This window comes from Rhea americana, unplaced genomic scaffold, assembly GCF_003343005.1.
Source record: "Rhea americana isolate MKP2758 unplaced genomic scaffold, rheAme1 scaffold_273, whole genome shotgun sequence".
Lineage (NCBI taxonomy): Eukaryota > Metazoa > Chordata > Aves > Rheiformes > Rheidae > Rhea > Rhea americana.
Window position 1 is genome coordinate 869278 of NW_028186394.1, and position 26856 is coordinate 896133.

The 26856-nt window shown below is 40.8% G+C and overlaps 1 protein-coding gene across 14 annotated transcripts in view; it reads right to left on the reverse strand.

The window, feature by feature from the left end:
- The window catches only part of EXD3 (exonuclease 3'-5' domain containing 3), a 323237-nt gene that overhangs the window by 202855 nt on the left and 93526 nt on the right, over positions 1-26856 (reverse strand). For 12 of the 14 annotated variants that reach the window (XM_085308325.1, XM_085308326.1, XM_085308328.1 and 9 more), the window contains 7 exons: positions 26467-26531; positions 21919-22086; positions 20466-20633; positions 10962-11015; positions 10128-10267; positions 9206-9306; positions 1685-1758 (listed from right to left, as the gene is read on the reverse strand). In XM_085308325.1, coding sequence (XP_085164451.1) covers positions 1685-1758; positions 9206-9306; positions 10128-10267; positions 10962-11015; positions 20466-20633; positions 21919-22086; positions 26467-26531 — 770 coding nt within the window. The remainder of the gene's footprint in view (positions 1-1684; positions 1759-9205; positions 9307-10127; positions 10268-10961; positions 11016-20465; positions 20634-21918; positions 22087-26466; positions 26532-26856) is intronic. The other 2 variants (XM_085308334.1, XM_085308338.1) reach the window with 2 other exon arrangements.

Consider the following 26856-nt stretch of genomic DNA (forward strand, 5'->3'; position numbering starts at 1 on the left):
GAATGTCTGACCAACTTGGTGGGCTTATGAAAGCTTTTCTAGAAAGTCCTCTTTTACCTACAAGGAAGAGTATTTATGAACTGCAGATGAACTACTACTCTATGGCCATGTTTGCCAAATATGGTTTTATAATTCAGCATTCAATAGACGAAAATATTTCTCTATGATGTCCAGTCTCGTGTGGTCCCTGCTCTTCAAAGCCCAAATGATGCATCTGGACACAACACTTCCAAGATGCTGTTACCGAAAAAAGAGGTGGAATAAGAGTTGGGACAATCTGCCTGCAGTCATAAGATGATGGTGAATGCCAGAGAAATGTACTCAAGATCACCCAACAGGCAGTGATTCGGCTCAGTACACTCCTGAGAGGAGAGGGCAAAGCACAGGCAGGCTGTCTTGTGAAGTAATACTGCAGACAGTCAGTCTTCAAGCTAACTGATAGAAACCTGCTTCCTAGAAAGCATTAGTCCCACTTCAAGATCTGTCAGTCCCAGGAGGAGTACAAACGTATTTGGAAAGAGAGGACTTGGAGGCCGGATGCAAGTAAAGATAGCTCAGGAGAGCGCGGTTCGAGAGCTGAAAATAGTATCGCATTGCTCACTGACAAGGCACAAAAAAGCTTTTGTGGAAGATTTGAGCCCATAATCATCAACATCAAAACAGCACGGGACCTTTTGGCTTTGGGTTGGTGCATTGCTTTTGTTTCTTGCTTTATAGTGGACTGCTTTTTAGGCTGGGTTTTAAGTCCAGTCTTGACTGCCTGTGGGAAATCTGTTGGTCCCAAGAAAGGAGCTGAGGGATAACACACCCTTTCTTGCTTTGTCATGTAGCATAGATGAAGGCTAGAAGAAGAATGATTGTACTAGGATAGGAAGAAACCTGGTGGATTCTATGAGCTTCTATTGCCACTGAAAGAGATGTCGAAGTCTGTTATAATGTTAAGGTTGGAAATGATTGATCTTCTTTTGCATGACCTGCTGATGGATGCTCTGGTATTACTGAATTCCTAAGCTTAACATGGATCACATCACACTTAGCAGCAGGGAAGCTCTGGAGTCGGTTTTCTCTGGACGTGTGAGTTTTACTGCATGATCTACTAATCCAGCTCCACCTGAAGAGCACAAGCCTGACAGCAGAACAGCACAAGCARAGGGATGGAAACACCAGCACATGCTTTCAGCACCAGGTGCTAAKAAGGAAAATAGTGCTCTGTACTGACAGACTGCCTGGTCAGATGACATGCTAAAAAGATGAAAAAGATGAGCTTAAGAGCTGGCGTTAGAGGTTACAATTAAAACCTGGAGGAAAATAGGACAAGTTTTAAAAAACAAACAAACCAAAAAAAGCGCTCTTCTCTGTCCAGTGATGCGAGAAAAATAATGCACAGTTCAGATGGCTGAGACGGAGAGCACGTCCTGGCCCATCTAAGCCCCTAACAGAAATGTGGCTCAGATCACTCCAGAGGATGCTGGATGACTCCCAATCACGACTCCCGATCACTACAATACGAACAGGCACACAGACTATCACTCACAGAAAGAACAGATCTCATGGCAGATCCAATGCATTTCTATATAAAAATAAGAACTTGCTTGTATAACATCAATATATTTTATCATATCAATTATATTATTCAAAGAAAAACCCCTCATTCACATCCATGTTACACACTCCAGAAACATACCTCAACAAACCTCTTGTAGAAAAGATAATTCAGAGTTCTCAGGTGCCGCTGATTTATGACATTAGGGCAGAGAGCTAAAAGGAGGAAAAAGACATTTAAGTATGCAATGAGGCTGAACTTTCTTGAAGTTCTACTGTCTAGACATGACATTTTTCCTTCCCCAATTTTAAAATCAGTGTATGGAAGGCAGGATGCCAGCAAACTTGGAACAGTGAAGGACAGACACATTCTCATTTTATCTAAATTATAACTGTTATTTACAGTTTAAACAATGATCAGCAATGTTAATCCTACTGCTATCTCTGGTTTTACCACCCTTGAATGATAAGATCCACTTGCCAGTTCAATATGCTTCACATTTAATGACTTCACACCTTTAACTACGTTACATCCCCATATGGGCATTACTTCCAGTTTCTAAAGGCTGCATTCATTTTGATTTAAATAGAACCTTGCTTTCAATTCACTGAAGCAGTTTTGAACATGTTACTCAGGATTCAAACTTGGCTCAGCAACGTGCCCAAAGYTTATCCAATAAAATAATACGTATCCATGAAGGAGACTCCATATCCATACACGGAGGGAGGTGACTATTATTTTGCTGAGCTGGCAAGCAACAGTTGTTGTTATTGTTTATATTATTGTCATCCTCATTTGATATGCTTCACTACAATGACAAAAACCAAGATCTTCACACAGCACCACATTCAGAAATCCAGTGCAACCAGAGATAACTGTAGAAGATAAAATTCATTAAGATCAGTACACATATCTATCAGTTCTTGCTAGATGCTGCTACGAATGCATAGGGAAAGATCTAACCACGCGCCTCACTGGGGCTTAAGTGGCTGAAACAATAAAGCTGGAAGTCAGAAGGAGCATGATCAGCAATGAGACACAGGAACTGAAAAGAGTAAAAATAAAAATAAACAAAATCTCCAAATATCAGGCCCTAGAAAATAGACTCAGAAAGGCCACAAATTAAAGTGGATCTTGTTACTACAGGTGCTTGGTGTCTCTTGAAAGGTCACTTCATAACCTGAACATTCCCATCCCAAATGTAAGGGCTTTAAGCTCTTATTTTTAAGTTTTCTTCCTTATTGTAACATATCTTTACCCACATAAGACCTGACTCAACTGAACATCCTGAAGACAGATGCTCAGCTCATAAAAAACAACACTTTCAAAGAGAGTAAGATACAAATATGATGTAGTAGTGCTACCATCTAAATTACAGATTTCAAAAGCATTTTAGAAAGCAAGTGAATATGACTGCTCTAGGCTGCCAAAAAAAAGATCAACAGAATGCTTCTTTCTGTGAGCCTCCAGAGGAAACGACCAAAGCACAGGACTTGGTGGAACTGAGGGATTTTAAATGACCAGCTATCTGCTGAGAAAGCAAGACAGAGGAAAATAGAAAGACGAGAAAAATTGAGGTCTTGTAACATTCTCAGACAGAGAATGGAGTTTGATTCTAGCTTTTGGTATTTTGTTATAAAAAATAGAGAAAGCTTAGGTGAAAGAGTGAAGATGAAAGGTAACTTGGTAAGAAAGGAAATGAGCTGAAAACTCTTAGAAAATGGTGAACAGAAAAAGCAAAAACAATGAAACTGACTTGAATAAAGTCAGAGAACTGGCAATTAAGATTTCACGGGAAATTATTTTATAAGGGGGAAAGGGGTTAAGAAGAGCTGGCAATGAAAGAATAGGAAATGAAGTAAGAGACTATACAAAAAGTGGCAACTGGGTCAAACACATACAAAACAACAGTACAATCATATCAAGTCAGAAAGTCCAAAGTAAAATATGAGATGCATCTATCAAGAGCAATAAAGGCTAGCAAAAAATCATTCTCAAAATATATCAGTAAAAAAGAAAGACCAGGGAAAAAAAGAAAGACCAAAAGAAATAACAGAGAGACAGGTAACAGCCAACCCGCATTGTCCAAAAAATTCACGTTGCATCAATCCAATACTCTTCTATGACTCAGTAACTAGCCTGACGAATAAAGATGAAGAAATAGTTGTTGTCTATCTTTATTACAGTAAGGTTTTCTATACTGTCAAATGCAACTTTCTGACATTTCAAGATCACACAAGATAAAGCCCTGAGCAACCTGGTCTGACCTCAGAGCTGCCTCTGCTTTGAGCAGGAGGTTGGTCTAGAGTCCTGAGGTCCCTTCCAACCTGAATTCTCCTAAAAGCGTACAAACATTCTCATTAACAAGCTGGGGAAAAGTATAATCTAGATGAAATTCCTGAGAGAGTGACAAGAAACTGCTTGAAAACAAACCTCAAGTAGTTTACATTCAAAATCAAAGACATACTGAGGGAGGCTTTACAAGATACTGAGGGAGGCTTTACAAGAGTATATCCTGTATCCTACACTGTATGCAATCCTTTCATTAATGCTTTAATGACAGAAGACATAATACTTACTACACTTACATGGGACACTAACATCAGAGGGGCTGCAAGCATTAGACTTCAAAGTCACCTTGAGACAGCAGAAAAATTACCTCTCACCCCCTCAAAAAGATGCTGTTCAAGAMAGACACCTGTAGGTGGTATTCGCAGAAATCAAAGCACTGCAAGAAAGACCAACCTATTCAAAGCCACACACCTAGTTAAGACAGCAGGAGTCTGAACTCAGATCTCCTGAGTCAAAACTAATGTTCTGCTTGCTAGAACAGAAGACAATATCCTAAGCTTTTTGGAACAGGGACCATCCTTCTCTTCAGTGTTTGTATAACAGGATTTGGGGACAATGACTGATTGTGGAGCACTAGCAGAATACAAATGGTATGAGAATACTATGCAAATACCGCTATGGATATGTGTTAATTCTTGACCTTGCAGTTCCACCACAACAGTACTTAATCTGAACTACATTTCACATTTGGAGCTGACTCAAAAGTAAAAATTCCCATTTGTTGTTTGCCCTAAGCAGAAAGTTAAAGCATATAACCACAGAGTGGAAGGAAAAATGAATTTACCTGCCACATAGGGTCTGAAGCAGGCAATACACACCTATTACACTGGTTTAACATAGGTAAAATGTGCCCACTGGGGACATGGTGCAACACATTTTCAGATGTGGTGCTTGACTACTGCTCCCAGGTCATACACAACTCCTGAGCTTGCATGGAGACCTCTCTAAGGCACTGAGGCATAAACACAAAGTTTCATTGAGAGACTAATTTCCATTCTCATTAACTCCATCCTGGCAAAATAGAAGGTCCCAAGAAAAGGCACACTTTATCACTGCTTTGTACAAAATAAGAGAGTCTTGATTTTTACCTGGGTATTGAAAGGATTGTTTTTTTKGGGGGGGTGGGGTGGGGGTGTCTGATGAGAAGTCAGATATGCATTAGTCTCTCRGTATATTATGAGAGGAGTCCCTATGTGCAAGTTAGCAGAGGATAGGGAAGGGTTTTAGAAAATCTCTTTTCGTTGTAACCTCCAAGATGCATTTGTCTCTCACAATATGCTCTGTGCCACTATAGATCAGGGTAAGGCAAGGGGAAACAGCAGAAATCTCTGGCCAGAGATTCCTGAGCTGCCTGCTAGCCTTGCTGTCTGGAGCTGATCTCCTAAGGAACAAGGACAAAGCACGGCATAAGTGTTTAAATCTATGTCTAAAGGAAATAAAAAAAAAAAATGTAGTGTAGTCTTTATGGATATGGTGAATTCACATTCAGAACTGCAAGGACAGTGCTAGGTTTTCTGATGGAAACCTTGCAGCTGCTGTCCAGACTGTCTTGCTCTCGAGCAGATCATCTGCTATCTGTACTTCAGCAGCCCAAAACACAGCTGAAAAGGCAAGGGTCAAGGAAGGACCCTGGCACATTCAATCCCTTTCTCCTTCAGCAGTCACTGGATCAAATTTTGTAACCTTAGGAGCGGAAGGCTCCTCCCTTCTAAGAGGGTAGAGGTTCTTCTCACATACAGTGTTACATGAAAATGTGCTGGTATTTGACAAAAAAGCTATAAAAACTCTGCAGGAAAATCACCATGGAAGTAGGGAGCAGGAAAAAAAACCCTGTAAAGCAATTTTCAAGGAGAGGAATAACCTCCTACTCCTTTATGTACTCTTTTACTCTTTAAAAAATAAACAACAAAAAAAAAGAACCAATTGAAATATCCTCCTTCCAAAGGCATTCCTGTGTATTTATAACACTCATTCATTTYTTTCCCAAAGAACATCTTTTGGAAATGCTTTATGCGGAGAACCCTGCGCATTCCTGCCGGAGCTCTCCCTGGTGACTGTCCCGCGACGTGCCCCGAACTCTTGCAGACCTGATGAAGCTGAGGACGGCTGTGACTTACCTGAGCAACTGCARAGATTGTTGAGCAGCCCTCGTCTGCCCTCTACTGCCTCAGCACTAAAGCCGCGATACCGCTCTGTCACACAAATGAATTCTGGGGCTCCACCCCAGACTTGCATCAAATTTAAATTATCAAATTTAAATTAACAGTTAAACCAAAAGCATAACCTGGTAGCAAAACCGAGAGAAAAAGTGTCTCTTGGTTTATGCTAAAAACCTCTTTAAAGGYGAAGGTAAAATAACATTCTCAGCATTCAGGATTTATTCTGCTGCTGTAGGACAATAACTATGTAGGTCTTTCAACCATACAATCAGTTACCATTTCTTCTCCATCCACATCATGATCTGCTTAATCATCACACAAACTAAGGCCCAATATATGAGGTCAGTCGTACTTTTCAAAAGTGCTACTGTTTCCACCACATACTCACTGAAAATTCTCTTAAAAAAGCACCACAGRGCTCTCTGTGGTATACAGGCTATGTGAAAACACAACAGAAAATAAACTAAACTATTTCACACCTAGTTAGGGTCTGTCCCCTCACTTCTGAGAACTGTTTTGGCCAAAACATGCATTTGTAAATCTGCTAAGTCCCTCTCATAGGGTCTTCAAAGAGTATTAAAGTAATTAGCCTATAACAGCTACAGGCTTGTTAAACCAGAGCATACCAACCCCACGTGTGAGAAATTACTCTATAAAACTAAATTTCTTCAAGCACATGCCATTTCTGCTCATCTTCTTCCTGCCTCAGTAAAGCTAATTAAATGGAATACATGCACAGAGTTTGGGGGGACACCTCTGGGATTCAGCAGAAAATCATCCACTTAGCACGTGCAGCTTTGTGCGTTAACAGGCTTGCTGGGATACAATTGAGAAGAGGTGGATCTGTCTGACATGTCCGCTTACTTTTTGTGAGATTCCAGATCTGTTCTATATTAGGCCACCTCCTCTCAGGTTCTGAAATYTATGACTGGCTGCTCCAAGAAATGCTTCAAATCCTAAGTTCTGGTCAACCCCTAAATCTTGCTTAGGAGTCAGTGACATTTTCTGTGAGCGGATAACAGTGAGATTTTGGCTAYTGAAATACAAAAGCAGATTTGGAATTGCAAGTATTGAGTCACATACAAGCTTGCCTTCTCATACCAAGAAACCCTGTCCTCCTCTAGCCTTTCTCACTGAAAGCCACTTCCCGTTTCTGCTGCTGCTCTCAGCCTCCATCAGTGAGTAGGAGTCATGACTGTAGAGGAGACAGAAAGCAGCAGCAGACTGTGGCACCGAACAAGCCCACAATTAGGTTAGGTAACATGAAGTGTGAGTTCCACCTCACTGCTGCTTTTTGGTGGAGCTGCTCAGTGCAAGAGAAGTGAGTTTTAAAAACCTGCTCATTTTACCTAGCCTGCTTCCTTTTTGTATTCTCTTTTCTCAGAGTCAGGTTTATTTCCACTTAAGAAAGCAGAGGGAATGGCTAGAAAGAGGCAGGAAAGGAAGAGAAAGAAAAGGGAAAGCCATGTTATTCCAGCTGCCACCATTTTCCAATTCAACTCAAGCAGATCTGGGATTAAGGCCAAACTGCCTCTGTACACATTCATCCTCTTCTTCCAAAAGGCTTCAAAGGAGACCAAGAGGCCCAACAATTTAGCAAATTGTTGTTAAGTAGTCCTACTCTGACTTACATGTGATATTAGGTAAAAAATAAATACCTACTTTTCATCTAAGAGAGAATGTATGAGATCCATTCAGCCTTGGTTCAGCCACCTCAAGTCTGGCATCTCATCTAAATTAGTAGCCCACAYTTCCTCTCACATCAATAAAGGAGGACAGCCACAACTAGCAAGTGACTTATCCTGTACTGTAGACACTCTACTTGGCATGGGATAAATTACTCTCTGGAAGTGCAGGTGGGAAGATGGCCTGTGGGAAGGACTCTGGTTCTGCACATCTCAAGGAATCCTCTCACCAGTGAACCCCTTGTGGAAGTCCAGGGAGAGTCTGCCATTATGATCAGCTGGTGCAACAGCTGGGACACCATCAGCAGGTAAGGCACACCACAGTCCCATACACACCACTTGCGATCAACAGGCAGATACCCCTCTTTCTCACTCTATTATGTTCTCAGGATTTTGTCTGTCAACAATTTTATCATTTTTCCTCTACAGTTAATATCACCTTCTTGGTGGATCTCTCACAAAGTAAAGGGAAGAACAATTCAATTCTCTTTATAGATTATAAAGGACAACACAGCCTACTGAATAACAAATGTTATAAAGCATGAAAAATCACTGAAGGAAATAGCAAACTACTGGACATATTTAAGATTTCAAATAAATCACCCCCTTGTGTCTCAGCTTTCACACCAGTGTGTTTAGTTTAATTATATTTACATATCCTCCGAGGAGGGTTTGTAACGATTATTTTACTAACTTTTGAAGAGCAGTCTAAAGATGTGAAGATTAATATAACGTTGCTGCCAGGTGTAATGAGTCTCAATTTGTGGTTAGAAAACACTTTTCAGTCTGAGAAAAGAGAACTGCATATCTTCTGTTGATCATAGAGACTTTTGTAAAGTAARACCTAATAGTGCTTCTAAAGGTTTCTGACATAAAGTCCCAAATAGAAGAAAAAAGGTCAACAGCCCTCACCAACAGGAAAGCAATGCAGATTTTGTCAGCCAATTRGCAGTGAAGCAGATCTATTCAATGATGTAAAATCTGTTACTTCTCCTAGAAGGCTGCAAGAACCTTAAAATTCCCTGCTGCCAACCCTATTTTACAGAAAGAATAAATAGGGTTGTGAGGCTCCTGCTTCCCAAGRGTTATCTCTTCTCAACTGACGGACTCATAACTCAAGAAAACAGATCCCTAGATGAGTAACGACTTGCCTCTTATGTGAGTGGAATGGAGTCATAACTCAAGGCTGACCATCATGTGTTTATAAAGAGCCATTCTGAGGTCAAGATTTATTTCATATCATGGAAGAAGCAGTCTATTAGTCACAAGCACTTCATTCTTTGACAGTACAAAGTGATAATTCCCATAACTTACCAGCTCTGTTTTTAAACACCATTAATTAAACCCTGAAACTCCCCATGATAAATTACAGCACAGATTCCTTGCTGAACATGGAAGAAGACAAATTGACTTCATCTGTTCTTTATTGGAGAGGTAACTTCAGAATACATTGTAATACCACATACCTGGATCTAAGTTAAATCGTTCTAGGAGTCTGAAGACCAGCTTGCTTAGCATTTTGTGGTTAAACTTATCTGGTTTGTATTTGGACAGGCCTTTATATCGTCTGTAAGCAAACAAACAAAATTAGTAAAAAAAAAAAAAAAAAAATCTGTGGAAATGACTAAGAAACATGTCCTAAAGAACAAATATTTAGCAGTAGAGATAATAGGTTTTGCAAGGTGCTGGTAAGAACAGTCCTCCTTCTTTAGTTTCAGCAAAAAGCCCACAGTACAACCATACAGATTTTCCAGCCAACGACAAACAAGTCCACTTTAGAAAAAGAGAAAGCCAGCACACACTCTACTTTCTTGTGTTCTTCTTTCAGAACAAAGACTGCAACCAGTGCATCCACATCGTGAGTTTGACTGTTCTGTTGGCTATGTGATTGGCAGGAGCGATTCTAGTGAGAGGCAATTTACAAATTAAGATACAGAGAACTATTTCACGAGAACATGAAGGTTAACCACTTGCATCTCTTGTTTTTCTGCCACTTCATCACAGTATTTTCTTCCTGCCAAACCTGTACAACCGATACTGAAACTTAACCTTGTCTGCAGCAAAGCACAGCAGTYAGATTATTACAGCCTYCTATAGGGAGATTTGATATTGTTAWATTGCCAGGATCTACTGCAGAGCTTTCATTTTGCACTGCTCTCTCCTGTCAGGACCTGAACATCTGCCAGTAGGAATGATACCTCAGTATCTTAACAGGAGGAGGCATTTGAAAAGAGTTTGGCACAGACACCTGAATTTCCCCTTTCTYGGTGAATACATATGTATTGCACACCATTATGCTGAGAAAACCATCTTAGACAACGAAAGAATATATTGCCCTCTGACAGCTGGTTGGTCCCACCTGTTTAGAAATTAAACAAACTTTTCTACCTYGAGATGTCTTTGATATTAAAACTGGGTTCACACCACGTGTCTAGGATCTGCAAAAGCTTGCACTGGAGCTCAGGATATTCTTCCACATAAGCTTCCACCAAGTTATTTTTATCTTGAAGCAGCAGTGGTATACACATCTAGAAAAAGAAATAACATTTAGCACATATAACATTAGAGGGATCCTGCCCTACCTTTGAACACGGCCTTCCCCCATTCAATCTGTTTGCCTCAAGCATGCAGGAGGCATGAAGGAGGTCCAAGACATCCAGCTCATATGCAAGAACAGGGACTAAAACCCGATGGAGAGCTGCTATTTCCTACCGGTCAAACATGGAGAGCAAGTCACAAAACCCTTGCTTCACCCACCAATCCCATCTAGGAGAGTGACATGGCATTTTMAATGGAAATATTAGCCAAAACAGCAAAAGTTTCAACCTTAGAGTTTATTTAAGCAAAGCTTAATCAAGATTACGGTTTTATGCCTCTAAATAAATTCATAGTTCTGAACGGACACCACAAGCAAGATCTATGGACCAGTTTACATTAAGTGAACCTTATCACACTGAAAACTATTTGTCAAGAACAGACCTAGAAATTTTCATCACAGTAGCTGTATCTAGAAATTAGTCCACTAAGATACAATGAGTTCTAACAAAATACATTCTCTCACTTCCCTGGATGCTATACTACATCAGCAATGCTGTAGGGACTCCTCACAAACAAGGCAAAGCCTCATATGAAACTATCACAACTTATAGCACCATGATGGATCTTCTGCTTAACACAAGATGGACCTTGATGACAGAGAAACCTGCAGAGGAAGTGACTCACCTTCTCTACATCTAGATCTGGTTGTAATTTCAGCTTAATACTCATTATCGCTGCCTAGAAAACACAAAACAAGTTGTGCATTTAGGAAAAGAACATCATGGCAGATAAATGGGAATTATTGCAAAGTGAAGTATATATGTTACTATACAAATTTTCAATGCTATAATATTTCTGCTATATGTTAAAGCACAAATCGTATAAATATTTGGCCACGTACATCCCACTTAGAAATCTACAGAGCCACTTCTGGCAGTCTAACATATTCCAAGCAGCAGTGTACCTTGCAGTAAAAATTAAAGGTCAGGTTGTCTGGCAGAAAGAACGTAAAATCCTTGGACAAAAAYGCTAAGAAAGAATTTTCTCCAACACTATAATTGTAAAAAAATTGCCTCACCATACCTTTCTGAATGAACTTGAATACCCACACAAACAAACTAATTAGGATTTTAAGAGGTTAACTTTAACTTCTGTTATGTGTAAGAGTATTTACTCTCAAAAATAAAAGAAAAATAAGCACATAATGGCTTTACTATAACATTGTTCTGGTAAATGGAGTAACGTAAGCAAGGAACCTTTTACTGCATTTAAGTATCAGTACTGACAATTGTAAACTAGGGAATAAGGATGTTTTACATTGTGTCCTTCTAATGGCTTAAGAAAGTTAAGCTATACTTTCCAAAATGGTTGTAAACTTAGTGTTCAACAGCATGGTATCTCTGACCCTACTGCAGCCTGCGTTTAACACCGAACAACAGAATAAGTCATAGAGCATATTATCAGTAGAGTTCACAAATGCCTATCTATTCAACATGTCTGGGCTTAGAGGAAAAGCTGCTCTCTTCAATTGTTTTTTCTCTGATATCTGCTATTTATTTTGCTGCAAGAAAAAGTAATCATGAGTCTGAGGTATTCGTTTCTTAAAACAGTTTGTACTTGTACTTCAGCATTGTGTTACCTGTTAGAATACACGAACAAAAATAATACAGCAAAAAGTATCCCAAAACAAAGCAACTGTAAACCTTGGTGTTGCACATCATGTTTGAAATATTTATAGAAAAATTTAACAAGAAAAATAATGTAAGTTGGAGTAAGAGTGTACCTTGAAATAAATATTCTGTGCTCCCCCTCCCAGCCAACAAATGACACCTCAGCTTAAATCGTCACTGGAAGCCCATATTCTGCAGACCCATGCTCTGAAAGGAACCAGATCCAGCCAGAGCATCACATGTAACATTTAACAACTTGTCCTATCATTACCCAAAACAGAAGCACCAGAAGCTGTGGATCTTATTACCTTCTAGGAAAATCATTTCATCCACTGCCCCAAAGACTGAGTGTGCAAAAGCAAACAGCTAACACACGCCCTGTAAGTTTATTGCAACTAGAGAGAACAACAACATCCAGTTATCAGTGGGAAAATTTTTATTTTTTTAAACAAAACACACACTCCATCACTGTTTAGTCTTCATCCCAAATAGAAACCAACAGAACAACTTTAAGAGACAAACCCAGGAACTAATGTTAATGAATTGACTACRCTTCAAATCCGATACTGAACAGAAAGGCATTTTATAATCTCTCAGCCCAGCTACCTCTGCAAGGGCTCCTCAACCCAGACCTGATAACTATTTCATCTGTTTACATGCTAATATGCTACTTTGCTCCACAAGCAGCAACTACCTTTTCTTTCAAATTATCTGATTAACATAATAAAGTTCAAGTTCAGTAATTATTCTCAACTTGTATACAAGCGGAAGGTTGCTGCTTCTATTTTTGACCTGAAGAAAGGCTTTGTGCCTTCAAAAGCTTGACAGCTTTGTTTTTGCTTCTTCACAGCTATCTCAGTTTGCTTAATAGAAAGACTAGCACCTCTTAAAATCTCGTTTCACCATTTGACCTCATTAGTACCTTGCATTAAACAAGTAATTTGTTAGTTTTAACATGCAAGCATACAATGGTTTCTCTAATAACTTTATAATGTTCATGTAAATGTTCAGATGAACCTGATTGCATAGTTGTTATCTAAATGGCCTAGTTTTACCTCCATCTTTGTTAACAGTACAGGTGATTTAATCAGATGAACATGTGTTGTGTTAGGCTGCGTTCACCTCTTTTACTAGATGTAACTTCCATCCTGCACTAACGAGTGTGGAACAACGACCGTTCATTTARTCAAGTGGTGGAGAGACATCGCCTCCCAGATCCAGCTGTGGCAGTGGAAGAGGACTCAGTCCTCACCTACTGAACACCATCACCACTTCAATAGGTTAGAGGAACCTTGCTCTGCCACGAACACTCTCTTCTACTTCAAGTAACTCAGATGAGCTGGTTGCTAATACCATCCTAACCTCATCCAACCGAAGGAGGCRATGGAGCAGTCAGACGAATTTCTCTGCCAGGAACAGTGGCAGAAAGGAATGTTGTAAGTAGCGGGGCAGCAGGCTCTTCCTTGCACACAGCTAAATACGGAAGGACCCACATTACCTGAGCCTTAGACACAAATAAACAGGCTGAAGCAGGCAGGGTGTAGTTACATGGGCGGGCAGGCTTAACAGAGAGGACAACTTAGATAAAATCAGTGTGTTTACAATGAGAATAATAAAAGAGATATGAGTAACTGTAATAAAGATGAAAGTGTTTGGCAGCTGTTTCTTTGGTCTCAACTTAAAGCTATTTAAAGATATTTGTTTGGTTATTATCATGTTTTGAATTGTTTCACTCCACAAACAAGTTTTCCATAAAACAATCCTATTTTTAACAGTCTGCGTATAGAGGATAAGAGCTCCAGAAAAGCAACACCTCATTCATAGACTCATTTTGTAGTCAGAAAAACAAACACTTTAATTAGGCAGGCAGCTTGCTTTAATCGAWATGGCAAGAAACCTCTGGCTCACCCACGAAACAAGCATTTCCCCATATACAAGGCTGCATTCTCCAAGCTGTACCAGAAAACTAGCAATCATATTAATCTAATTACAGATTTTCAGACTAACACTGGACCAGCAAGGCAGTAGGAATCCTAAGTAGTAGATGCCTCCCCCATTTCATCAACTGATAAATAAGAGCAAAAAACCCCTAACCTATTACTCAGAAACTCTGAAAAAACTCTGATGAGCTCTAATGAACACATGGTCATTGTATTAGAAGAGTCTGTTCACCCTCCCTCAAACTACGGAAGGAAATGTATTACTGTCCTGACTGGTAGTATAAGTAGTCTTTACTGCAAAAATACACTCCATTCACAGAGTTCCTAGTATGTAATGTAATAACAGTAAAGAGGTAACACACAGAAGTGTTTAACCTATACTAAAATCCTCCTGTCCCAGCTCTAGATCCAGACCTAATCAGAAGAGAGGCATGGGAAAGGTTGGGTCTTCTCTTGTCTTCATTCCCCAGTCTGTAAGACGAAGGTACACAATGAGACCGTAGCTCAGTACAGGAAAAAAAAAAAAAAAAAAAAAAAAAAAAAAAAAAAAAAAAAAAAAAAGAAAAAAAAAAGAAAGAAAGAAAAAGTGATGACCAATTGCCTGATTCAAATGCCAAAGTTGGCAAGTCTTTTCACTGTCTTCAGGGAGCTTTGGTTCCTTCCTTTACCTGTGGTGAGATTGAAAATTGTGTTTGAACAATGTCTTGTTCTAGTTTTGTTCCCCGGGGGTACACACTTAAAAAAAAATATCTGAAGATGGATGGATGGGGAGTCCTATACTCTGGGTACAGTTAGTGCAACTATACAACTAGTAATTATCACAAAAGCACCATACAAAAGGCAAGTGTATCTTTCTGATATCTGCTTAATCCAGCTGAAGTTTGAGAAGTGCRTAGTCTTACAAATGGCCAGGATCTACAAGTCTAAGAATTTGAAGCTGGGCAACACTATGTTAAGCTCTATCCAAAGTGTCTGGCAGTGCACTGACCATAACATGGAGGAAGCTACCCAAACTTGAAGCATTCTGACTAAGCTGTGAGGGACAGAGAGGCTGCTGTGAAGGGAGACCAGTCTTCTAGTCATGTGATTGTAAAAACAAGTGTATGAGAAAGTGGAGGCTGTTTGCAAGTAAACACGAGCCCAGAGCACCCTGAACCAATACCTGATCCTCTGTACTTGTTTTGAATGCAGTTGGCTCTGTTATCATCTAAAAATGACTACTCTTTCCATATACAGTACGAAGTGCAGGAAGCCACACAAGATGTTATCTGCAAGAGCACGTGCACTTGGGTGGTGTCTACTCTAACAATTTGGGCAATTTTCCCACGGTGGGGTTAGCATCAGAGGAATAACCTTTTGCTAGTAGCACTGATTGGAGTGATGATGCAAGACAGACTCAAATGGTTTCTGACTACTTTTGCATTACTTAGCTCTGCTGTAAGCAACTGAGACAACACAGYGGTAAATACGCTTGTGCCTCATTTAGTGTAGTATTTCTGAACCAATAGTGAAGGAATTTCTGAAAACCCATATAAGAGACCAAACAAGGGAATATGACCTTTCAGGGTAGGATCCAACATCAGTTCTAAGAAAATAACAATGATCAAAGCGTAGATACATAATAGAAGTAAATGACTGAAAGCCACACCACTTACTAATCACAGGGAACATCTGTTTTGTGTTTTGGACTCACTCCTTTCAAACTTGTGTCTGATCAAACTCCTAGAGTCCATCACTTTATAATGTACGATATCAGGTAACGTGTTCAATTACTTCCTGCTTAAACAGCACGTAATACTCACTGTCTTCAGGAATATCTTCAGCAAAGACCAAATATAAGATATCCCAGGTCCACTTGTTTCAAAAGAGCAAAACAATATTTCATAACAGGTGAGATAATGAAAAATAACTAACGAAGGGTATGAATATATAAAGATTTTAAGTAGCAAGAAATAAGTGAAAGTCAAGATTGGAATACATGCACATGTAGCTGAAAAGAAGAGGGAACTGGAACAAAAACTTGAATGATYTGCCTTCCTCTAGTCATTCCAGCAGTTTTAAACCTGGTTTAATTGGTCAGTGCATCCTCATAACTTAGTGRGCCTCTAAAGAACTGCCTAAATTTCTTGTGGATGTTGGCCACCCTCTTTCACCACATTCTCCAGATTCAGATTCTCTGTGTAGCTAGGCCTGCCACACAGGTGCACCCCTTCTCCAGAAGCCCACTCTTGACTGATGAGAGCACTGAAAAGCTGGCAGTAGGAGCAATCAACAACCTTCTGAGTTATTGCTTCTCAGCAATGCTCAAGCCCCTTTCCAAACAACTTCACCAAACAAATGCCCAAAGCAGAAAGTGGCTCCAGAAAAGATCGTGGGAGACAGGGAAATTTAAAACGTACAATGTTAAAATACAGTATGAATTGAACAAATCTTTGCAATTAAGGAGAGGAACAGGGGCAAGAAGCAATAACACAAATATTTTCACTGTCCTGAGAACAGTTCAAAAAAGTTCAGAGTAAAGAAACCCAAAACCTGAATATCCATTAAGAGGTCAATCAACCTTGGCACTGATCTGTATTGACAGTTGAAAAAAAAATATGCCATGCGTATTCAATCACTAGTATAAAGTAGGACTACAAACAGCAACATGCTTGAATCAGCTTGCAAGACACCACTACACTAAAAATTTAGGATTATGCTAGTGGTTGAACTACACATTTCTAGACTTTTGCATATTTGTATTCCTTTAAGCTTAACCTTTGGGTCAATCATCCCTCCTATAAAATTACTTATTGAGCTATTTCTATAATTTTGTTTGCTACGCACTGCTGACAAAAACTTTCAATTCTGTGCCTACAGAGCTTTTTCTCTATGTACACCAATATAAGCATATTTTATGTCAGATTTTAACACCTTAACGTTTTAATGAACATTATTTTACTTGAAAGAGCACACGTTAACAGAATATAGAGACTCAACCTCCCCTATTTGCATAAAACATACGGATTAACAGATGAGATATTAATAGAATACATACTCCATTTTTGAAAATAGAGAAATCTGGAGGAGGAACCAAAAAAAAAAAGGCATTTATTAAAAATGAAATACTTAGAGCAATAGTATCGCTTAATAAACAAACTGACGGAGGAGAAAAGAAACATGTCGCTACTCTGTGATGCAGAGAGGTCTGAGCRGGAGCTCTCTCAGGCCCGAGAATATTTCTGGTTGTCAGAGGCTAAAAAGATTATTTATTGTTTCCTTCCTAAACCCAGCTCCACTGCCACCTGTTCAGAATTTACTATAAAGCTGTTAAACAAGACGAGAACTTTGATGCTGACTGTGAAAACAAGTTTCACTGTATCTGACCCGAGCAGCTCTTACTACTGATCCAGAAGCAAAGGAATTTGATTTTTTTTCCTTAAAGCACAGCTATCTTTTTACCTTTATAAGCTGTTTAAAAAAAAATGTAAATAAAATAACTCGGCGGACAATAGAGGGCATTCATTCCGCAGAAAGACAGCCGCCACCCTTAGACATGAAATATYGCGGCACATTAAGTCATGAGACCCCGCTAATCAAAGCTGACAGGGCCCTGAATGTGATTGCTGCTGAGACTTAGCGATATCATGGGGCACTGAAGCATGCACAGCCTGCCAGACTGCCCCTGTTCATGTGACAATGGCTTTTATTCCCGAAAGGGGCCTGCGAGTGACAAGAGTCTCCTTTGTCTTTGGATTCCTGCATTGGGAGTGCAAGAGAGGTTCATTCAACCAGCCCCAGACACTCTTTGAAAGGCTGAAGTGTAACATAAGATGACCATGAAACACTAGCTTGCCTTCTGCCTACCCCTCATTCTTCTAAAGCACAGCCTGGTCTATTCAGAGCCTCTTCGCAGACTCGCATCGCGCTGTATTACCCCTGGCCTGCTGAATTCCCGCATTGTTCCGGTCCCACCACGGCCATCTTGCTTCCCACCGAGCCGTCGGGGCTGACACCCAAGCGGCGCGTCCGCGAGAAGGTCTACGAAAGGCGGTGACAAGGCTCTCGGTGGTGGGGGAGGGGGTTCGGCGCGCTGCCCGGCGCGCGCCCCATGATTCGGCCCAACCGAGGCCGGCGTGGGATCGAATCCAGCAAGAGCTGCCAGCTTCAGCACAGGTGTCGTTGGACTACCGGACCCACCTTGCAACTGGGCCTAGCTGAAGAGAGCAGGTACATGCTGAAAAAGGAATGAAGCTGCAGGCATTTCAGCTGAAACGACACAAGCTGGAATTTTAAGACCTTTCAGTGTGGATACTTTTGTAAAATAGGAACTCGTGTTTTACACAGGGACCTGACTTGGAAGCGCTTTTAGCAGCTGGGGAGCACTGTGCAATGCCCCACACCATCCTCCTCCAGCAGCTGCAAGAAATTCTCATTTACAAGAGGATGGATAAAACCCCGCAAAATGCCAGACTTCCGTGTCTTTGCCATCTTCTTGAATCACTACTTGATCAGCTCATTTTGTGTCACAGGAGCAATAGTGCCATCCACTGGCCAGCTAACCATATCTATTATCTCCTTCAAACGCCACCCAGAACATAGCTACTATTTATGTTACTAATCCAAAGTAGGAAGGTAGCAACATCTGCATCATTTTTTCAAAAACCATGGCATTGTCTTTACATCGTTATCAGTTTATCTTCCCATTATGAACCGCCATCTCCATGGAGTTTCCACTCTGGAACAGACCTTCCACTATGTGGAGGGTCTATTGCTACTTACAGTAGCGTATCAACGTTCATGAACCACAAGAAGCAGCTTCGCACAGCTGCAAAACTTGTGGTTCTGATTAACAAACTGGTTCAGCCTTTGACTAGTTTTAGGGATACAGGGAGGGCCAGATGTGCTTCAGAAGCAGACAACCACCATGTCAGTCCCTAGGAATCTCTGGGATCTCATTTTCTAAAGAGACCTTTCTGAAAACCTTTTTGAGGGAAAAGAACCTTCACCCACAGCGCAAGGCTGCAAACCTTTAAGATTCACAGATGATAATATGAAATGACTCAAAATACTTTAAAGGAAATAAATTGCTTTGGGATAAAAGTCTGGTGCCTTTTTCTAAATATAGAAAACGGGACTGAAAAAAAAAAGACATTACCAGCTTATAAGGATTTCTGTCATTGTGGGCGACAGAGAAAAGAGTCAAGAATCTTGTATCTGAATCTGGTTTACTGTCCCATCTGAAAAAACGGGAATCACAGGACGAATGGACATGTCACAGCCCATTGAAAAAGCTCAGTGCCATAGTTCCAGGTTTGGGGGGTTTAGTTATGATCTGTCCCAACAGGAATAAAAGATTTCCTGCTACATGACTGACATTCTTGAAGACAATTCTATTCACTTTTCTGGGAACAACATAACTAGAAGAAAGTTATGGCTAAGGGTTTTCACCAGTTGAGGTTGCCTGTGCCTCACACTGCAACTAATGAGTAAAAAGAGCTTTTCTGTGGAAGGAAAGAACAACAAAAACAACTCCACCAAAAAATTTAGACCTTTCTAAAACCAGACCTTCTTTCTAGAACTGCATTTCTAAAAGAAAACAATAAACAGTTGTGGAACTATGAATTTTAAAATCATATTTAAATATAGTCAAATACTAAGTTTCTGTTTGTATTTCCAAACACTCRTGTTCAAAGATCTACTGAGCAAAAAACAAGTCACAAGTAGCTCTGTGAACTTCTAATTAAATATGAATTATCTTTGGTTCTGTATTCAGATATCACCTGGAATGGAATTAAGAGCTCTCTTGGGAATTATGTTTTGCTGAAGAATAGGATTTAAAAGAAAACCTTTAAAATTTTTTTTTAAAGATTAGATTGTTTTACACAAAGTGACTCATCGCCTTTTGAGAAGATTTTTTTCTTTTAACATTACAAGCACGTGCTTTGCACATGAGAACACTCTCAAGAATATCTGGAGACCACAGTGATGTCAGATATGCTGGGAGTACCCTAACACACAGGGTAAAATATCAAATTTGGGTTTTGGTGAACTCCTGTCAGTGTCAGTCAGATTCAAATGCATGAATACTAATACTCACACATTTTGGACATGAGCCTCAAACGTTAAGAGGCTTCATACCTCCTTGAACTGAGAAGTCCCTTTGGTTAGGGTAATCRCTTGGGAACAGAGAGATTTTCCAACCCTTCCTCGCTGTAGGTAGACTGGAGTTACCAACACAGGTCTATGTCTGTCTAGTATAATCTCTTCTTTTCTTACCAAGACCAAGGAACAAAAAAAAGCACACAACCATCCTCTTAAATTCTCCAAATTAAACCCCATTAATCCATTACTTTCAAAGGTCAAGAAAAGAGTGGAGGAAGGACTCACTGGCATTCTGTACTAAGCCATTAGAAAAAATGAAGCTGAAGACAGTCTACTCATGTACATCAGAAGGCCATGCTAAGCTGTACCATTCAAAGTGTGCAGCTGCTGTGACGAAACAGAATTTACATTGAAATGCATCCAAAAACAGACACAGACATTAACACAGAACTAGAGAACTGGGAAGGTAAATTTATTTGAAAGACATGACCCACCTCTTTGTAATCACCCTTGTGATAAAGATGATTGACATGTCCAAGCAAATAGTTCCGGTCTGCTGTATGGAGTTGGTAAATGCTAATCAGAGGGTCAAGAAGATTAGCTGGGCACTGGGCTAGTATTCTGAATACACGGGCCTGCAGCTTCTTCAGCTTCATGCCAGACTTCAAAAAAAAAAAAAAAAAAATCAAACACAGATTTAGTCAAGATGGCTACAATTCAATGGCAGTTGAAAATGCAGCTTGTTTAAACAGTGGAAGAGGCCAATTCCTTGGGAAGGGATTCTCCAATTTCCCCATGGAGTCTGCATGCAGAAATCAGAACAATACAATACACATTTTTTCACAGCATCCAATTTGAAAACATTAAACGTTTGCAGGATAATTCTGGAAAAGGCATATGGCCTTGTACAAAAGGCAAATACGAAACTGGAAAAATGCCGTCTTTTACTGACACAGCTATTTAAAAATTCTTCCCTCTAGTTCCCAGCTGAAAAATATTTGAATCCACCAACTCCCCTCAACACTGATCTCGCCTATCATGCGTAACAACTCAATTTGCTTTCCCAGGCTTGTTCCTGGGTGCAAGAAGGTCAGGAAAAGCAGATGTGTCACAGTAAGATGCAAAAATGCAAGTATTCATCATTGTGTTCCTACATGATCATTCTCTTAGGACATAGAATTTTCAATGCCAGTAGCACTTAACTGCAACATCACAGCCATACTGGCAGTAATCTTCGAGAATCTTGATAGAGGTCAGTATCTAAAAAGAGCCATTTAGAAAAATGGGAAATGAAAGAACACAAATACAGAAATACATAATGGCTCTGAAGTAAAAGCACAGAAAAAGGGAAAAACTCAGGAGGTCTTATATGCTGTATAAGGCAGCATAAGGAATGGTAAACATTAGGGCGTATAAATCTGATGACCCAATGTTACAAAGCTAAACATTCAGCTGCTGAAAAGTCATACTGTTACCATTTTCTGCATTCTGAATGATAAAMGCTCCCCACCATATGGCAAGAGTTAAGCAATCATACAGTAACTGGCTTCTATTTGCAGAACTGGAAGAATATGCAGAGTAGACTACTGCAATTGGTTTTATCCTGACGGCAGAGATGTAARCTTCAGTGGGAAAGTCTGGCCAGGCAAAGGCTGAAAGATCCATGCTCTAAGTGGTTTGATGTGGAAAGATGGAAATCCCAGCTTGGAAGGGGAAACAGAAAGGTACTATGGCATCACAGATTTTAATGTCATTTCACTTTTCAGGCCAACATCGCCAGATGACAGCATCACAGTAAGAATTCCACCACCAGGTCATATTGCATTCATATGAGACTACAGAAAAGACACCAGACTATGGAATGAAGTGGAACCAGGAACACTTCAGGGACATGAAAGTTAATTGTTCTTTCTTTTCTCCACTGTCTCTCTTGCTCTCTTTTCTAACCTGTTGAACAGCAGGATGCTCTTTTATCCAAAGCTGCAACTCATTGGTGATGTAATACCCCAGGGAATGCCCTTTCCCCTTCCAATCACTGCTGTTCTCCAACATGTCCAGAAGTCCTGCCAATGGGTCCTCCAGTCCTGCAAAGCCCTGCCTGATTTCTTCCTTGAGCTGCCGAGATACAAAAACACATTGTCATGTACAAAAAGATTAGTGAATCCTCCCTTCCCCCAACTGAACACAAAGCTTTATTTTTTTTAATTTAATCTATTCAGAGGGGTAACTGTTGCTATTCAGCCACCATCCGCGCCTCCAGTGACTTTTCATGTCATTACAGATTCCTTCATGGCTCACTGCACCTCAAACCCAATGGGAAAAGCAGCAATTGTCCACACTAATTATCCCATAAAGACAGAGAAGTTGTTCTGTGGGGCAGACAAAAGGGCTTGGAATTTGGGGGAGGGAGAGAAAAGAAGAGAGCTGGAGAAAGGGGGGTTATTAGGAAAATGGCAATAAAGGTAGATCACAGCGCTCAAAACCTACTTATCTTCTAATAGACCTACAAGGAATAAAGAAAATAAAACTACCTCTCCATTCTTGTACCACCAACTTTCATACTTGACCTTAAATCCACTTCAGCCACAAGGGCATAAATGCTCTTCACTGTAATGGAGTATCTGGGAGTACTGAAATAGTTCAGATTTTGCATACAAGAATAAAAAGAACTAAGCTGTGTTCAAAACCAAGACTGCCATATTGTATATCTATTCTCCTCTTCTCCAAACCTACCTGGGCAAGGTATCTGCTACAGGCTACCTGCTGCCCCTGTGTGCCAGACACTGCACACCTCGGCAAAAACGTAAGGCAGTGCTAAGAAGTTGGGAACATGAGAAACCTCCACGCCATAAATCTTAGGAATCCCAGGGTGATGTGTTTAGAAATGTGAAGGAATTGGACACTCACTTTGTGAATGTTAATAGGCTACTTACTACCCATCTGGTAAAAGTGATAAATTAGCAGTACTGAGCAATATCTTTATAATGTTTACATTAGAAGTAGTTTCCAAGGAGCTTGCAGGGTTGGTAGGGTGAACAAGTGGCATCCTTCAGTACCCACACAGGACCTTTCACCACATGGTACATGTATTGGCGTGGAGTAAAGCAAAAGCAGAGACAGAAAATGAGAAATCACTAAGAGCAGCTGCTCTCTTTCTTTCCTGGCTAAAAAGCAAAATCCAAAAGGTGCTCACTCCTGCTTGCAGCCAGTGCTTGTAATTTACTGCATATGATGGTCCCAGTTGCAGCTTCCAATGGAAACAACATACAGTTTGAAGAATGACATGAAGACAAAGGAAAATCTACAGAAAGTTTGCCAATGATTTTTCTTTTCTTATTCATCTAAAATATTTACTGGAAGATGGTTATTTTCCATATTCTCTTTCATGTTGGAAAAAAACCACAAAATGTATCATTTACGACAGAAACTGCTTCTTTCTCACTAAATTATCAAATGCAGCATGAAAAAGCTGATGACTAACAAAGATGTGACTTCAGATAACAGTTTTCTCTCTCTTAAGTATTTTTCCCTGCGGCAAGAAATTGTGATGTTAAACATAGGGCTCCAACTTCACTGCAAGATTCAGCAGAAGGAACAGGCAAGCTCTTATTCAACCACAAATATCCAACACAACAGCCAAAGAAAAACAAAGCAACTGGCCAAGTAAATCGCACTGTGTATAAATGGCCTCCCTTCTTCTTTCTTCTTTCCCCAAAGCCCCGCTTCAGCACATTTAGACTGAACGAGAGCTTTCACCACACAGCTTGTCCTCTCCTTCAGCTGGAAACTGAATTTGGACTTTGGCAGGAAGGTCTACAGCGGACAAGTCTTGTGAGAGTACAAGGCTGCTTTCACACACAGAGCAACTCCAAACACTTACAGACTGGTAAGAGCAGTAACAACATACCTAGAATGAGTTTTGATTTCATATCAATTAGATTTTTAAACTGGGGGGAAAACCTTCTTTAGAACTTCCTCACACTCACAGAATCAGTAAGGTTGGAAGGGATCTCTGGAGATCATCTAGTCCAACCTCCCAAAGATTTCCTGGTGCTCGTTCCACTGGGGCTTGAACCCAGGACCTTTAGCATGTAAAGCAGATGTGATAACCTCTACACTATCCCTCTATCCCTCCAAAGGCTTCAGTTAATGTACTGTTTAAAAAAACATGTATCTGCTTGAGACATCTAAATGGGAGAGAAAAAGTTGTGTTGCCTGGCTCATCCCTCTGTCAGTAAAGGATTCCTGTCCAACATCTCATTGGTATTTCCATTTCAACTGACTCCCAAGACAGGGCTTGCATGTTCCTGGGGGGAGGTTTCTAAAGCCTAGCAGATCATGGGAGTAGAAATATTTTGCTGATGCTCAAGCTTCACACTGCTCCATGCACTTTTAGCTCCTTATTTCTAGTTTCAAAGTTCAGACATTTGTTATTTCAAAACTGTTTTTCCTATACAGAAAATGGTCAATTCTTAAAATCATGTTCCAGAGTCAGGGTCCTGCCATAGACAGGAATCTTCCTTCTGCTCACGTTCACTGGTTTGAGACAAAAGGGCACCAAATAATGGAAACTGATTCTCACCAGTTAATACATCATATTCACTCACAGTGAAGGGAAAGAAGTTCACTGCCATTTAAATGTCCACGGAGCAAGCTCAGTTGTATTTAAGTCAACCTCCTCCAGTTCCCATCACTGGAAGGCTATATACTGATTTACTTAGGTCACCAGCAGCACCACACACCTTGAAATAACTTCAGAAGAGTAAGGCAGCAGGTTCCCCCACGTCAGTCCTCAAAAGTGGCTGCAACTGCTATGACTGCATTGCCTGATTGAAGCATAGCAGTGCCCAGAACACAGAGTAGTTAATCTCAGCAGTTCATGGTGCACATGTGTCAGCAACCATCCGTGCTGTGCTCCCCACCTTAGAGACAGCTGCTCCTGCACTATCACCTAGTGCCACTACATCCCTCCTCATCTCACTAAAAAAACTTTCCCAGTGGTCCTGAAATGCACCTTCCAGTTTCAAAAGCCCAGTTCTGCCTGCATGCACAGCCACAGAGTGCAGTCTAAAGKGAAGGGGTGCAACGAGGCCAAGCCRGCCCCGCTGTCAAGCCACAGYGTGCACRGTCAGCGTGTCCCCTTTGAAACGAGGAGGAGCTCCTGGCAAGCCACCTGAAATCRTGCATCTTACCAGGATCACAGTCCCAGAAGCAAACAAACTGAATAAGCTAAGCTGCAAGCATGACTCACAGGGATCCTCCAGCTTTTCCACCCTCAGCAAAAGAAGGCTGTGGTGTCCTCTGCCCAAGGACGTGTCGRTGGGAGGCTCTGTCTTTTTCAGAGTATTTTTCTTCACAATCCACACACATCCCCCAGTTTACACAGTATGAAGATTCTGATGATTATTCTTCCCTACTGTTGTTTTTGTGGAATTAACCGTCCTCGAGACCCAACAAATAATGTTTTTTTTGTCTAACTCTAACAAAACCCAAGAGAAAGTCCAAGGTTTCACAGTTGCTGAGGTCAAGTCTACGCTGCTAAAGGACCGTTTGGAAAGACACCTCTCATGCTGTGCTTCCAGTTGCCTGACTGTTTGGGCTGRGAACCACAGACTATCAGTAATGGAAAGTCTAAATGTGCCAGACAAGGACACCGACTAAACATTTCAGATACCTAGGATGGAGCACGTCCACAGCTGGACTCGGCCTCACCAGCCATTTCACATGGTGCGTTGGATAAAGCCCACGTGGCTACACTGTGAGCTGCACATTCTTGGGTCTTTCAGGGAAAAAAAATAATTTTCAGCTATTAACCAGCCTGTACAAAACAGAGTTAAACAAGAGCAACTCGTCACTTAGCCAATACATCTAGTGTTTTTGTTAGTTTTCAAGCTCCCAAAATTAGATGAAGTATATTTTGCTCCCCGTGAGAAATTTTCCACACAGAGCCCATAGGGGCCCATATAAAAATATAACACTAATTTTAGCGAGGCAGTGTGAATTGCTTTCACTGCTCCAAAAGACAAAAACCAAACGAAATAGAAAGGAAAAGGAGAGAAAAAAAAAAAAGTAAAATGTCATGAACACAAAGGTCTCAATATCAATCCACTTGGCAAAGACTGCATTTCTACTGACTTCAACCCTCTCCTTTTTAGCTACCAGAAATACTCCTTGCCCCAAAGGTATTCAGTTTAATGGATAAAAATGTGTTTAAAAGAAAAACAAAAGCAACGTTGATTTATTTTTTTTCCCTCTACAGCTCAGCCCCTGTAAACTTCAGCTCTTTCATACGTGCCCCTTCGCAGCTTCACGTCACACAGAGCTACCTTTTCTTTTCAGAGCGCGCTGCAAAGGCGACGGTCCTTCCCCCGCGCACTGGCACTGAAAGCAATCGTGAAGAATTGCAGGTCTGACCCGCGGGCTCTGCGCCTCGACATGCTCTGCATGCAGTTATCAGCTGCCGCGCGGAGGGGAGGTGCCACCACCCAGCCTTACCTTCTTCATCTCTTTCTTTGTCCAGAGAAGCTGAAGGGTTTTCAGCCATAGCAGCGGGTCCTGGTCTGGAGGAAGGGGAAAGAGAAAGAGAGAAAAGGGGGAGAAAAAACAAAACAAAACACAAAACAGATTTATTGGCTCTGTACAGGCAGCCCAGACACGCTGTTGCGTTGATCGGCTGAAGGGAAACCGGCTACTCCGCGCCGCCGTGTTCGAAACCACCACCCTTCCAGCTGCCAGTCAGGATTAAAGCCCTAAACCCCCTCGCTCCAAAACCCTAACATCCTCCACGCACGGCTTTGAGCACCCGCAAGAGAAGCCGTGTTGGCGTGCTTACAACCAAATCATGCCGCTGCCACGCACCAACCCCACTCACACCGGTCTCTCCCC